General features: G+C 47.4%; 1 protein-coding gene across 1 annotated transcript in view; it reads right to left on the bottom strand.

Moving 5' to 3' along the window:
• Window positions 1-1,311: 1,311 nt before the first annotated feature.
• LOC109317024 (calcium/calmodulin-dependent protein kinase kinase 1-like) overlaps window positions 1,312-14,931 on the bottom strand; it is a 60,925-nt gene continuing 47,305 nt past the window's right edge. Inside the window, exons 5-8 of the mRNA XM_019545446.1 lie at window positions 10,480-10,613; window positions 9,180-9,216; window positions 4,920-4,941; window positions 1,312-1,749 (exon numbers count right to left, since the gene is read on the bottom strand). Of these exons, the coding sequence (XP_019400991.1) occupies window positions 1,650-1,749; window positions 4,920-4,941; window positions 9,180-9,216; window positions 10,480-10,613 (293 nt within the window). The 3' untranslated portion in view covers window positions 1,312-1,649. The remainder of the gene's footprint in view (window positions 1,750-4,919; window positions 4,942-9,179; window positions 9,217-10,479; window positions 10,614-14,931) is intronic.

Below are 14,931 nucleotides of genomic sequence, written 5' to 3' on the forward strand. Positions count from 1 at the left end.
ATAAAACATAGCTACACCATCTCAGCATCTGCAGTATTTCAGACATTCCTGCTGGTAAGAATGGGGAGGTTTAGGAGAATAAAACAGACAGAAGTAAGTAACTGTGCCACCTGCATGATACAACCTGAAGCATTTTGAAGTGCTACCATAGTATGCTAAGCAGCATGAGATTTTTCAATCAGTCTGGCATTCCCTGTGACAACAATGGTAGTATAAACTCCAGCCACATTTAAAACAACAGGAGAAAGTCTGGCTTCCTTAGTTCTAAAGAAGAAAAGCTGCCTCAGGAAGTTGCTCCCTGCTGTAACTCATGGTGCTTCACAGAAAGCACCATGAGTTACAGTGACCTTCTGCCTCCCCCACCCCAAAAGGTATTTGCTGTTTGGTCAGGGCAGGGGCAGAGAGAAATCAAGCCTCATTTTCGAGCTGTGCTTCTGCCTCTTCTCTCCCAGCCCCGTCCCCGCCCCCAGTCCAGTGCTGTTGTCAGGATGGGAGGAGGATGAAGGCAGGGGAGGGAGCTCCATTCTGGTGTCTGCCCAACCTGCTCTGGAGGGGGAGGGGGCAGATTGGAGCGCCCTCCCCCTTCCCCTCCAGTGCAAAGTGGGCAAGCCCCAGAACAGACCTTCATCCCCTGCCTTCATCCCCCTCCCATCCTGATGACAGCACCAGGTGCTCCCACAAAGGGACAAGCAGAAGTTAATAAAGGTGCTCTGCTTTGGAGCACCTTCATCTGAACCCTCATTAAATGAGTGTTGCAAGGCACTTGTATAGTGCTCTTCAGCCGTGCTCTTCTGTCAGGGCACAGCTCTAGAGTGCTTTCAAGGGCGGATCACGCAACAAATGTAACTTCTTTCAGGACCTTCAATGTGCATGCAACCACTTTTGAAAGGAGGTAAAACTATGATGTAGTATCTGTTAAAGCTGTGGTAGGGATGCCCTGTGCTACCCCCAGGAAATGCCCAAAACCAAAACCCTGGGAGTGTCTCCAGGCTTGTGCCAAAAGACAAAACTGAATTCATTTCCTGAAAAAAAACTGCAAAAGACCATGAAGTAAAGAAAAAAAAAAAGAGGTCAACTCCCAAGTAAGAAATTTATCTAACACGTTTGCACCACCAGCTGCTCTGGAAGGTAATGAGGTGGCATGTTCTCTACAGGCCTCAGCACTGAGTGATGAGTCACTGAAACGTGTTCCTGAGGGAGCAGACAAGGACAGATGCCCTCCAGTTGTCACTTGTTAGCTCTCCCCCGCCCATTTCTCCTCGCTCAGCTGGAAGCAACACAGGTTCACTTTAGCTGAAGCTAATCCACTTTCCTTCAGCAAATGCTGTTCCCAGCTTGAGCTAAGCTTTGCCCAGTTGAAATTATTAAAGTTTACAATTCCTATCTGAGAGAGTTTAGGAAACAGAACAAAAAAAAAAAAAAAAGTGGTGGTGGTGGGGATTCTAGTGAATTGATCTCATAATGTCACTTCTAAAGAGTAGGTGAATGGAAGGGCTAAGATACAACCCAGACAAATTCAGGCAGGGAAGGGTTCCTACCAAACTTGCAAACCCTTGTGCTTTAGATTTGAAAATATCCTTTTACCCCTCGACAGCTTACAAGCAACCAGTTTCAGCAAAAAAAACATACTCTGCAAGGCACAACTTAGCTCAGTACTCACAGTACTCTATGCCCAAGACAATGTCTCTAAAGTAGAGTCGAGCCTGCTCTTCAGTGAAGGGATGGTCACTTGGTACCTCCATGACAGGTCTAAAGTGGAAAAACAAATTGTTACCAAGAGCCCACTTAACTGACAGCCACATTTCTTACTTCTGGGACGAATGTTGCCTATCAAGAGAGCAATCAGCCAGGCACCAGGCCTGTGTTGTCCTCTGTCTGTGCCTCTGGAAGCTCTTGGGTAGATCCATTTCAAACGAGCTCAGGGCCCACTTAGACCCCTGACCAAATGCTAGATTTTTTCAAAGTGTGCATCATTCAGCAGGTTTCCCTGAGCCACTTAGGGACAGATTTTCAAAAATGTTCAGCCCTCCACATGCTACAGGCGTGCTGAGCAATTCTGTAAATCTTAGAGAAGATTTGCAGAGGTGCTGAGCACCCACAACTCTCAGTGAAGCAAGTGGAGCTGCACATATGCAGCAATTCTATTAAAATGTCTGGCCTCACTTTTCTGATCTGTAAAATCAGGTTAATACTTAACCAATCTGAAACACTCAAAACCCTAGATGGAAAGTGTTAAGAAAAGTCCAAAACTGCATTATCTATTACTGTTTCACCACTTATTACAGAAGCATCTCACAGCCATTACCATTAGTCTTACAGAAAGACTATCGCTAGATGTTGCTTCCGGAGTGACACACTCCCCTCTTGTGCCAAGGTGAAAGCAAAAGGTTAATGCAAAAGGTAATGAGACTCCACAAGCTGCTTGGCACCTTCTGGAAAGAAAGAAGTGCAGTCAGCTCCAAAGGAAAGATAATGGGCGCTGTCAGTGCTCAGTACTTTGGACAATCAGGTGTGCTCCTGTGAGGTACTTGGCAAGGTGGTCCTGATCCAGCAAAGCCATTGAGCATGCACTTGGCTTGAAGCATGTGAGCAGTCCCACTGACTTCAACAGGATTGAAACACATTTTTAGCTGTATCCAAGCCACGGGGTTCTTGGAGCCTTGCGGGATCAAACACTTGCCAGGAATCAATGCACAATGGGACAGCAAGACAAGAGGGCTCCAGAGCTACCAGCAGTTCGCCTTATTTTTAACTGCTCTGTATCTGCACCAGAGCTCTGTGAAGCTGGCAGTGCTGAAGGCTCCCTGTCAGCAAACTTTCCCCTGTACTATCTAGTCTCTCTCTCTTTCTCTCTTCCCATCCCCCTTTCAAGAGATGAATTCAATACTGTTTACAATTTTTTGCCATCGGTTTCTAGTTTCCTCCCTTTACATGGCAACATTTTCATGCCACTGAAACCTGGGAGAAGCGAGATGAGTGGCAGGACTGGCAGAACTAATGGAATATAACTGTCATCTGCTTGAGGTGGAGAGCATGCTCCTCCCTCCTCACTACACCTGGCAGTGGTGGCTTTTCTCCAAGATGTGCAGAGAGATTCAAAGGTGAGTCTTGCCCCTTCCCTGTATTGGCAAGCATCAGCAAGACCATCCTCAAGCTGCTGGAGCTGGCCGCTAGGAGGAGGCTAACTATTTCTGGGTGAAAAAAAAGTAAAATAAAAGTTTGTGGCAGAATCTCCTGGCAGACCCTACTCACCCAATCTTGCTTCCTTCTCTGCAGATTAATGGCCTAATCCCACTGCCACTAAAGTGGATGTAAAAACTCCCACTGATTTTCTTGGGGGTGTGTTGGGCATTGAAGTTGGGGGAGAAGAGCCTGGGTCATTAAACCTTCGATTCACGTCTTCCTTCATCTCCAGTTCAGAACAGGACCTGGACTGTGGGCCCCAAAATAAATGGCTCAGCACCTTGTAATACAAGACTCCACTCCAATGCCTATTGAAGGCAACTAGAATTTCCACTGGCACCTAATTAAGGGCACATTCCTTTAATGGAATAAACTTCCATATTAATGCCAATGTTTATTTAACGGTGGAAATTTTCAAGCGCTTGCCTTTGCCCCATTCTATTCCCAATGAACTCGGTGGGACTTTTACTAGTGGTTTCAACAAGAGCAGAATAAAGCCAGCACCAGATCCTTTTTATGAGGCCCACCAGATCAGCCCATGCAATGCACCAGCCTCTCTTTGGAAAAAGCCTGACCCTCACTTGGCTTAGTGACATGCTTTGTAGCTTCTCTCAGATAATCATCACTGCTAAGTCATAACAATCTTGCTAACTATAATCCAGCCACATGCTGCAGTGATGCCTTTTTATCAAAGGATGTTTTAAAATCATATTGAGAGACTGGAAGATGGTTGCAAATCCTGGCCTGTGTCTCTTGCTGGCAGCTGCTGTCCCAAAGGGCATTTCCAGCCATTACCACACCTCATTTAGAGCAGAAAATTCAAAGGAGGGTCCACCTTGACTCCAGGGTGACTATCTACTGATTACTGTGGTAACAACTGTGAAACTGCACTGAAAACTGAGCAATGCATCCACATCAGACTGCTTCTGTGTTGCAGCACGGAGAAGTTCACATGTCCACAATGAAGGAGATGAGGCTCATCATTACAGAACTGAGAGAATCAGGGGCTGGGTCCCAGGAGAACCAGAGACACAAGGATGAAAGGATGATTTCGTGTTTAAAGCACCAGACAAGGATCGGGAGATTTGGGCTCAGTACCCCAGCACATGTGACCCTGGGCTTCTTTCTCATAAAATATAAATACTTGCAACTCTCTTCTCTCAGCCCAGGTCTGGCCTGTGTATTTAGATTGTAAGCTCCTAAGGATCTCTTGTAAACCATGTGTATTCCAGAGATCTGGATAGTGTAAGGCAAGGTGATGGAAAAGCACCTGCATTTACAAAAAGTGCTCTCTCAAATACAGAGTGTTCAATAGTGATTGTTACAAAGCACTGGAGCAGGAGCAAGAGAAAGGGGGACTATGCTGATGTAACCTATATGTTGCCTGCCAGAAGAAGGTATAAAGTGGAGGTCACTTTATGTCAGAATTTAAAAACTTGTGTGCGTCACAACACAAATTGCGCCGACACAGATTTCCTGCGCTCTGAGAGAAGTTACACTGGTGCAAATCTGAACTTAATCTGCTGTGATCTAAAGTCATTCCAGATTTACATCCATGTAACTGCAAACAGACTCTGTCTCTCTGGCACCTGCTTACTGACAAGGAACTTTCACCATCTTATCCATCATGTCTGCACATCACTTAGGGAGCTCAGGCCTCAGTCAGCACCCAGCTGTCCCAGATGACTGCTATCACCACAGCACTCCATAAGAAAGGGTCCCTTTGGGCTACTCACCCCTTGCGCAGGAGATCAAACACTGCAAGAAAAGAAAAGAAAGGAAAAGAAGGTTGAGATGAAGAATCATGTTTTCCTCACAAACATCTAACAAAACTTCCATTCCTTGAAGTGGTAAAACTAATTTATCCGACCCAGCAAAGCTACCAGGGATCCAGAATTAAAAGAGCTCACTCTTTGGCAGAGAGAAATAAGTCCAACCTTTGGCTCTCATATTAGGAAATGATTTGGTGGGGCCTTCCACTAGTGAACACAAGTGACATGCTTTGCCTTTAGAGAGATCCCAGCGCGGACCTTCTTCTGTAAAGTGAGACTGTTCTATTTACAGCTAAGCTGTCATTGTTACGATACTGCAGCGATGTTAAACCAGCCTAAGATGCAAACGTAGCAAGCCGGTGCTGTACTAAGAGCTGGCTCATCTTTCTTTGCCAGGCTAGGCAGTATTTTCTTGTTCCACCATTTCCCCTCCGTCAGTTCTTTATCGTTATTTTATGTCTCCACTCCCCAACCCAATTTTTTTAGCGTTAAAAACCCTTCACGAGAGATGAAGGGCAAATGGGAGTTTTACTTCTGGGACACTATAAGGGAAAAAGCAACCTGTCTATGACCAACTGCAAATGCCACAGTGGGACAAAGCCACAATGCCTCTCTTTGGCCTCCACATTTTCCTTTTCCTCTGCAGTATATTTTAGGAAGGATAGAGAAGTGTTTCTGAGCATCATCAGGCACACGGTATGGATGGGAGCCTAATGTTCGAGTGCCTGATCCTGAGAGATGCTCAGCATTTGTGGCTTCCTTTGACATCAGTGGGAAATGAGGAGCCAGACTCTCTGCTTCACCGAGATCACTCCAGCTCCTTCATTCTCTGCCCTGTTTTAATGGCTGCTCTCTATGTCTGGAGTAGTGCAAAGGGTGCAAGTGAGCAACACTCTGCGTCTGAGGATGGGCCCATGACTTCACGCAGTAAAGACAAGGCTACAGCACAGTGAGACTTGGACACAGCTGCACCTCAGCTGGAGATTAATGGCATAGGAAAGAATTGCTCTTTGCAATGTCCTCCATTGGCCCTACTGAATACTAATTAAATGAAGCATCCTTTACTGTCCCCCTCTACTACTTCTGGGCCAGGCTGCTCACAATGCTGAGGAGCTGCTCACACAGCTCGTCCCGGGGCCAGCAAGAAGTGTGACTGGGTGATGGCCGTGCAGGCGCTCTCACAGTTCAGCCAACTCTCTCATAATCCTTCTCTAGCACCCTTCACATGAGAAACTGCTCTCCATGGTGGCCTCCACAATCTGCCCTGCAATTTAGAGACACAGAGAAGTATGGCCGGAAAGGACCTTTGCAGGTCACTTAGTCCAACCCCCTGCCTGAGCCAGGATCATCCCTATCCAAACCATCCTATACAAATCCATTGTCTAAATCTCTTAGCAAAACTACACAGCCAATCTCAACACAAAACAAGATATAACACCCCAACTCATCAGAGGTCAAGCAGGGGGACCATGGCAACTAACATCCTGCTGCTGTAAAGACTGTTAATATACATTCAAGAGATCCCAGGAAGAGGGCCATGGCCCAGCTACAAACACTTCCACAGTCCACACCAATCTGACGATGGAGTAATATTTCTTCCTGACCCCAAATATGGCTATCAGTCTGACCCCGCGTGGAAGGGCAAGACTTTCTAGCCAGGAACCTCTGGGTTTAAGTCCCAGCAGGAACACAGACACACCCCAGTCAAAATCCCCAGCCTCGGCTGCAACCAACACCCAATGCCTCTGAGGGAAGTCTTAAAAAACAAAACAAACAAAAAAAATGACATTTTGCAGCAGGGGGGAAAAAGGGAGGGATTCCTTCCCAGCCCCATGCAGCAACCAACAAAGCCCAGAAGCATGGGAGATACCCATAGAAGAACATAGGCACAGCTATGCCCAGATCATCTCCAATCTCCTCTTGAACACCTTTAGTGACGGAGAGTCCACAACTTCTCTAGGCAGCCTATTCCACTGTTTCACTAGTCTAACAGCGAGGAAGTTTTTCCTGATATTTAACCTTGATGAAACTTCAAGCCATTGGTCTACATCCTACTCCCTGCAGCAAGAGATAAAAGGTCTTTTCCCTCCTCTTTATGGCAGCCCTTCAAGTAATGAAGACTACTATCAAGTCTCTTCTTAAGCACCATTTCCATAAGATGAATATGCCTAGCTGCTTCAGCCCCATATGACTTGCCTTCCAATCATTTTATCATTCTCTCTGGACCCGTATCTGAACCCTCTCTAACTTCTCTGCATTGTTTTTAAAATGTGGAGCCCAAAATTGCATAAAGTACTCTAGATGAGGACAAACCCATGCCAAGTAAAGGAGCACTATCACTATCTGTGTCTTGCACCTAATGCTTCTATCGATGCATCCCAAAACTATTTGCTCTTTGTGCAGCTGCATCACGCTGCAGACTCGTCGAGTCTGCGATCTACCAAGACTCCCAGATCCTTCTCCATAATACTGCCATCCGGCTGTGTGTCACCCATTTTTTATTTGAATTTTTGATTATCCTGGCTGTTGCTGTCACTGTTCAGCACAGCTTTGCCTCTGCAGCTTTGCACACTGAACTCTGCATCTGCTTTCAGTTCAACCTCGAATGATCATTGCTTCTCTGACCCCAGCAACGCCACTTCTCACCCCCCCACCCTTGAAGACCAGCAGTAGCTAGGCTCCTCACTGCTCTGCTGTTTCCATCTCAGCTGCCACACCTTTGATGTCACTCATGCAGGCTTTGGCTGAATCTTTACTTGAAAGAGAAAATGACCTTTAAAGGAAACTGGCCTCATGTGCACGGCAAGGCCTCCTTTCTTGGCCATTTCAAAAGCTGCTTTTACTATGTCATGAGAATCAGCTTTTAAATGATTTAGTCGGAAGATGTCACAGCATGTAGTAGGGCTGGTTTTCAATTGGGTATCTCACAGCCCACTACACCCTCCCAGCATCCTCAACCCCTTCCCGGGATCTACCAAGCTTCCTCCGGACAGTGCCTTCAAGGACAATGCCAGTATCAGTGCAGTCAGTCAGGGCCTCCTCATCCCACAGGCTGAATGCTCCACCTTCACAGCATGCCCCGCTTTTCATACTGTGAAGTCTGCAAACATGCCCAGTTTGAGCTCAGGCTCCAGAGCCCTGACGCCCACTGTGCACAGCAGCTGCTTTGCCTGTGCCCAGCTCCACACTACAAGGTTTTGCTGGCACAGCTCTTAAGGCTAGGCCGTGTGAAAAGATCACAACCCACAGCCAGCGTAACTAAGCTGACAAAACCCCTGGTGTGGGCACAGCTATGCGGAGACGCTGCTACTCCTGGCTTGGCATACGCTGTCTGGAAAGTGGGGTACCTACAAGGACAGAAAAACTCCTGTCAGCATATACTGCCTCTCCATCAGAGGCTCAGCCAACATAGCAGTGCCAACATGGCTACCACAGCAGAGGCTTTATAGACTAGGTAAACCCTCCCTAAAGCGACTCTGCATAAGGGGAAGACAGTATCCTACCAGCACAGCCACGCTACCTCCTTCAGGAAACACTTCCTCTACTGCCAGAGGGGAATGGGGCCTCACAACAAAGGACTGGAAGTCAGAGTTATCCTCTCAGCATTGCTACTGGTACTGAATGCACCCAAAGAAGCAGGGATGCTACAGTCCTTAATATTCATCCCACACTCCCAGCTCTTCAGGAGAACCGGAAAGGGCCTGAGCAGCTTTCATCCGCCGAAGTGTTCGCACCAAGGGGCTCTGTGATAAATGGCAAGCAGACATGTCTTACCAACACTGCCATCAGAGATCCTGGCTTGGACACAAAGGGCCAGAATGTGGCTGGCTCTTTGCAGGTGTGTTAGGCAAAACAAAAGGCAAGGAAGTCTCCCCGCCCTTTCTGAATGTGTTCAGGACCAGCTGAGATCTCGGCCCTTACATTCAGCACTTCACCCCTACAGAGGAGTGGAAGCAACCTTTCCTCCACTGTCTTGCTAGCTCAGAGATCAGAGGTGTGGGGAGCACATGCAACATCCTCCTAGGGCCTGTCACTAAGACAGCAGTTGTTGCGATGCTGATGTGGGGCTTTTTGGCACTCAACCATCCTTTGCACTGAACAGAGCCTCTGTGTTGTGGTCAGTGCAAGTCTCCTCCCAGTTATGTTCCCTCCTAAACACGTGTGTTATGTGCCTCCTTGAGTATAAACCTGTACAGTTCTGTAAGCACAGAATGAGTTACATACCCATGTACAGATTGTCCTCTGCAGGATCATCCAGTACCTAAAAGCGGTATCACAGAGACAAGGGGGGAGGGTGGAGAGAGAGGGTGGGAGGAAGAGGGAAATTTTTAATCCAAACTCTATAGCAGTGGGGGCCAACCTTTTTGACATGTGCATCACAAATTAGCCCTACGCCCTCCCTAAGTGACACTCCAATCCCCTTCCCCAGCCCACCGCTCTGTTTCCTGCTCCCTGCCCAATCTGCTGCTGTTTCCTGCTTCCTATCCAGTCTGACACTGTGCTATCTGTCTCCTCCCCATTCTGCCACACACAGGGTGCCCATGTCACTTATGACACATATGTGGGAGGCTGCCCACCCCAGCTCTATAGCTTCCCGATTCAGTTATGCTGAAAATGAATACGGCACCTGGAACTGAAGGTTCATGGAGTCATATGCAGTTTATGACCTTAAATGTGTGCCTGCCTCTTTATCCTCATCACATACACAAAACTGAGGGATCCTTTTCAAATATTTCAGCAGCAGCTTCCAGTGTTCGGAAACTAACTCATTGCACAGTGGAGATTTCTGTGGTACACTGAGATTTTGCTGAAGCCTTGTGAAGTCTGGGCTTCTGCCTACAATGGGGGAATTAAAGAACTAATTATATGCACTCTTCTCCCTAATTAAAGGGACTGTATACAACTGAAGATATGACTTGTACCACAGTTGTCTCATATGGACAAGAGTTCAAACCACACGTGAGCACAAACACACACTCTCTCCCCCCCTCCCACCGAGGAGTTGCTTACCCACAGTTCCATCAGTGTGATTTAGGGAAACTGGTGCAAAAGTCTGGAGAAGATGCACTTATTGCAGTATAATCACACTTATTTCAGTTTTACCTGACACTGAAGCACAGGTTTACGCAAATGAGTAAGTCGCTCTTACACTGAATAAGAGAGTTCCTACATAGGAGTTTGCAACAGTTCATTCAAACAGGTGCAAGATTGTTTCTAGGCAAGGCTTACATTTTCTCTCTCATGAACATATATGAATACGGAACTGTAAATTATTTATCATGATGCAGACCAGGCAAGCCTTCCACATGCATAACACCATGCAGTGTGTGAGCAGGTTTGAGTCTTCAAATTGCAGAAGATGCTGAGCTTTTTAGAGCCTCTTAGGGGATTTCACCATCCATTTCTTGTTAATTTGGAAAAAACCCCCAAAACAAAACATTTCATTTCATTTTGCTCATTGGCACAATCTGAACTGAGCAACATGTGCACACATACATATCACTGTACACTTTGGCATACACACCTCTATCAGTCTGACAATGTTGACATGATCCAGTTTCTTTAATATGGCTATTTCTTGGTAAACTCTATCCAGCGGTGCCATGGGTTTGGTCTGCTCACCAGAAGCTGCTTTTGATCCCCTAGGAGGAGGCCGACCTGCAGCCATAATGACAACAACAAGAATCATGCTTTACCTTATTTGCCAGCACGTGGTACATCGCACCAAATGGGTCCAGTATAGAGGTGCATAAATGAATCCAGGACCTCTAGCAAGCAACTCACAAAAGCAAGCAGGGGTTGTGTGACCACACAGAAAAGTCATACACTAATGCAGTGGTGTTCAGACTTTTTCCCCGGCAGGCCACAGGGGCAGTACCTGGTTTGTCTTCAGGCCAATTCCAGCCCCAGATTCTGATCCAGGGAGGGTGCAGCAGGCCCCACCTGGCCATGCGGAGGCAGGCAGCAGGCTTCCCAGCCCCAACCCACCCCTGCAGGGGAAAGGGCTTGATGTGGGGATGTCAGGAGGCACGACTCAGCTCTGCATGGGGGAGGAAGGCATGGCCTGGCCCCAACCCATCCTGGGGGAGGTGGGGAGGGATGGCTTAGCCCCAACATGGAGGAAAGGAAATGTGGCTCAGCCCCAAACTAGGCCCTGTGGGAAGGGGTGTAGTTTGGCCCAAATCCAGATGCTGGGGTGGGGGGGATGGCATGGCCCAGTGCCATGGGGTTGGGGTGATAGCAGCTGTCCTATGACCAGCCACAGGGGGGCTTGTGTTTGGGAATCTGGCAGGGGGGAGGGTGGCCATATTAATGACCACTGTTCTCCCACTGCCAAATTTCCTGACCCATGAAGAGCCCTGGGGGCCAAATGCAATGGTTCTGCGATCTGATCAGGCATGTGAGACTGGGTGGTTGGGTATTTGTTTTATATGTGAACTCTTACAAATTCATTCTGAAATGTAATGCCAGTGAAAAGCTGAATGGATAGCCTTGGCAATCAATCACTCCTAAGATCAGGCAACAGCACTACTCTAACAATATGCCTCCATCCTCATCAATGATACTGCGAAACAGCAAATTCCAGTTTCACTTGGGTCAGCTCACTCCTTTTCTTTTCCAAAGCAGATAAAATAAATTTCCATTCATTGTAACTGGTGGGGATTTTACACCTGAGACCTTACATCAAAATACTCCCTGGCCTATAAAGATGGGATAGAGTGCATCCTCAGCAAGTTTGCAAATGAGACCAAGCTGCGAGGCGTAATTGATAAGCTGGAGGGTAGGGCTAGGATTCAGAGTGACCTCAAAAAATTGGAGGATTGGACCAAAAGAAATCTCCTGAAGTTCAATAAGAACAAGTACAAAGTCCTGCACTTAGGACAGAACAATCCCATGCACCGGTACAGGCTGGGGACCAACTGGCTAGGCAACAGTTCTGTAGAAAAGGACCTGGGGGCTACAGTGGACAATAAGCTGAATGTACGCCAACAGCGTGCCCTTGTTGTAAAGAAGGCTAACGGTATACTGGGCTGCACTGGTAGGAGCACTGCCAGCAGGTCAAAGGAAGTGATTCTTCCCCTCTATTTAGTACTGGTGAGACCAAATCTGGAGTACTATGTCTGGTTTTGGGCCCCCCACTACAGAAACCATGTGGACAAATTGGAGAGTCCAGGGGAGGACAACAAAAATGGTTAGGGGGTTGGGGCACATGACTTTCGAGAGGCTAAGGGAACTGAGCTTATTTAACCTGAAGAAGAGAAGTTTAGGTTAGATATTAGGAAAAAGAACTCCCACTAGGAGGGTAGTAAACCACTGGAACAGGTTACCCAGAGTGGTGGTGCAATCTCCATCCTTGGAGGTTTTTAAAACCTGGCTAGACAAAGCTTTGGCTGGGATGATCTGGTTGGGGGTAGTCTTGCTTTGAGCAGGGGGTTGGACTAGATGACCTCCCAAAGTCCCTTCCAACCTTCATTTTCTATAATTCTGAGAAACAATGGGATTTTCCCCCACCCCTGAGAGTCCCTGTGTCACTGGGCAAAATGTATCCTCTCTGATCTGCTCTGATATACCTGGATGATGCTTTCCATCCAAGATGGGGCTGCACTGCATCTCTCAAGATAAAAGAAAGTACATAAAAAGGTTCTGTAGTCATCATGACTTCACAGGGGAAAAAGAACCATATAACAATCCAAGAAAAACAGATTGAAAGATACAGGGCTACTGACACACTTAACTGCCTTCTCCAATTATTAGAGGAAGCGCGAATCCCCTTATCTTGTCTGCTTCCAGAATGGTTACAAAAACCTGGCAAATGAAGTAGGGATATAAATATTGTTAAAAAAAATATTTGTTTAGTCTCCTCTAATTACATTGGTTAAACGGTTAATCAATAACACAGCAGGTGGGACACAGCTGCTGCTGGGCTCCTGGGGGGGCCTTTGCCTGGTGGGGGGGACAGGGAGGAGAGGGGAGGCAGTGACAAGCCCAGCCAGACAACACAGCCAATGTGAAGCCTTGGCTGCGAGCACCTGTGAACAAGCAGCTAATTGCTTAACTGATGACTCATTAGGCCACCTGCTGTTTTCCATTTAGGCTCTGGGTACTGGTCCCCATCACCCCTCTCTCTCGTCTGCCTGCCGCCTTCTGGTGCCTGCTGGGGCACCACCAGCCTCCTTACCCCACCTTCCCTGCCAGACCGCACAGGCCCCAAGCTAAACAACCAGTAAACTAACCGGTTATCACTGGGATTATCAGTTGTTAAACGATTAATCATTTAACCTTTCACACCTCTAAAATCAGGGGTAGGCAATTATTTCAGGTGGAGGGCCACTTACCGAGTTTTGGCAAGCTGTCAAGGGCCACGTGGGTAGCCCTGCCCTTCGACAGGCACCACTCCCTCCCCCCATCACCATTTTGAGACTGGAAGGCCCACCCCCTAACCCTTGAACTTTGGCAGAAATACTCCTTTCAGCAAGGGGTTCTGCCATCTCGGAACCAGAAAAATAACAAATTATATTTTAAAAAACAATCATCTAAAAAAAATTCATTAATTTGAATTCAAAAATTATTTTTGTCCTACTTTACATGTGTTTGTGTAGCGTACACAGAGGTGATCATACATAATGGCTTTTCTTACTCTTGTATGTTGTGTGGGGGGGTATAGGCTTGTGGGGGGCCATGGGTGTGTGGGTATGTGGGGTGTAGGGGAGGATGTGGGTGTGCCTGTGGGGGTGGATAGGGGTTGGGGAGGTGAGTGCGGGGTGAGGGAGCATGTGGGTGCGTGTGCATATGTGGGGTGTGGGTAGGTATGGAGTTTGTGAGGGGCGGGTGGCTGGGGTGTGTGAAGGGGTGTGGATGTGGGGGTGTGCATGTATGGCAGTGTGAGGGGAGGTATGGGTACATGTGTATGGTGGAATGTGTGTGTGGGACTCGCCCTATGAACATACACACATGGGTACTGGTGCAGCCTCATGCTCCCGGTCCGGACATGCAGCCAGGAGCCATGTGGTGCTGGAGCAGGGTGGGGCCAGGAAGGCAGGGAAATAGCTAGGGATGGGTGGAGCTGGGCTCCTGCTGCCAGCTTCCCCTGGGTCCTACTGCTCCTGACTCCTGTTGTCTTTGACAGGCAGCCAGGAGCAGATACGTATTTTCTAAATATTTAAGAGGTCCGGCAGACCAGATAGAATGGCCTGGTGGGCCTTTTTTTGCCCACCCCTGCCTAAAATAAAGCTAGATGCCAATTAACAGTTTTACTGCCCAAACATGAGTCCTGTTATTACACTGCATGAATGATTTCTGAGGTAACCACCTATAATATTCAAAGGAAAAACTGGTCCTTGACACAGTTTGACAGGGGGACATGCTACTTGGCTATATGCCAGTAACACGAGAATGGGGTAAGGCCCAATTCCAACCATCTTCAGTGGGAGTTGAGAGTTCCTGGAGCTTGCCGACTCAGGCCGGATGCATTTAAAATGCGCTTTGTCACATTGAGGAATGTGTAAACATGTAAATCCTAGCACAAGGAAGAGAGACAAGCAAGAAATTTATAGTAGAAGGAAATGAGCCTTTTGGGGCAGGCTAGAATAGGCCAGCAAGGAGAGAGCAATTCCTTTAGCAACAAGCTTCCCTGCTCAGGGTTTTAGTCTGGAGATTTTACTGTACGGGGGTAACTGTAAGAGATACAAACTTTGTTTTATTAAACTCCAAAAGCAAACAGAAACCCTAATTTAAATTACAGCCAATGCTGCTTAACTGGATGCAGGACCTTCCCTGCTTTCTACTGTCAGAGGCCAGATTTTTAAAAACGTTTAGCAAACTGTGAGAAAATCTGGTTATTCATGTCACAAATCTTAGCTGTCGGGTGCTGAGAGAGAAACCAGGACAAGCTCAGCAAATGGGCGGATGAGAACCTCATGGTGTTTAACACCGAAAAATGCAAGGTTCTCCACCTTGGGAGGAAAAACCTGCAGCA

This window comes from Crocodylus porosus, unplaced genomic scaffold (assembly GCF_001723895.1).
Source record: "Crocodylus porosus isolate Cpor-Errol unplaced genomic scaffold, CroPor_comp1, whole genome shotgun sequence".
NCBI lineage: Eukaryota > Metazoa > Chordata > Crocodylia > Crocodylidae > Crocodylus > Crocodylus porosus.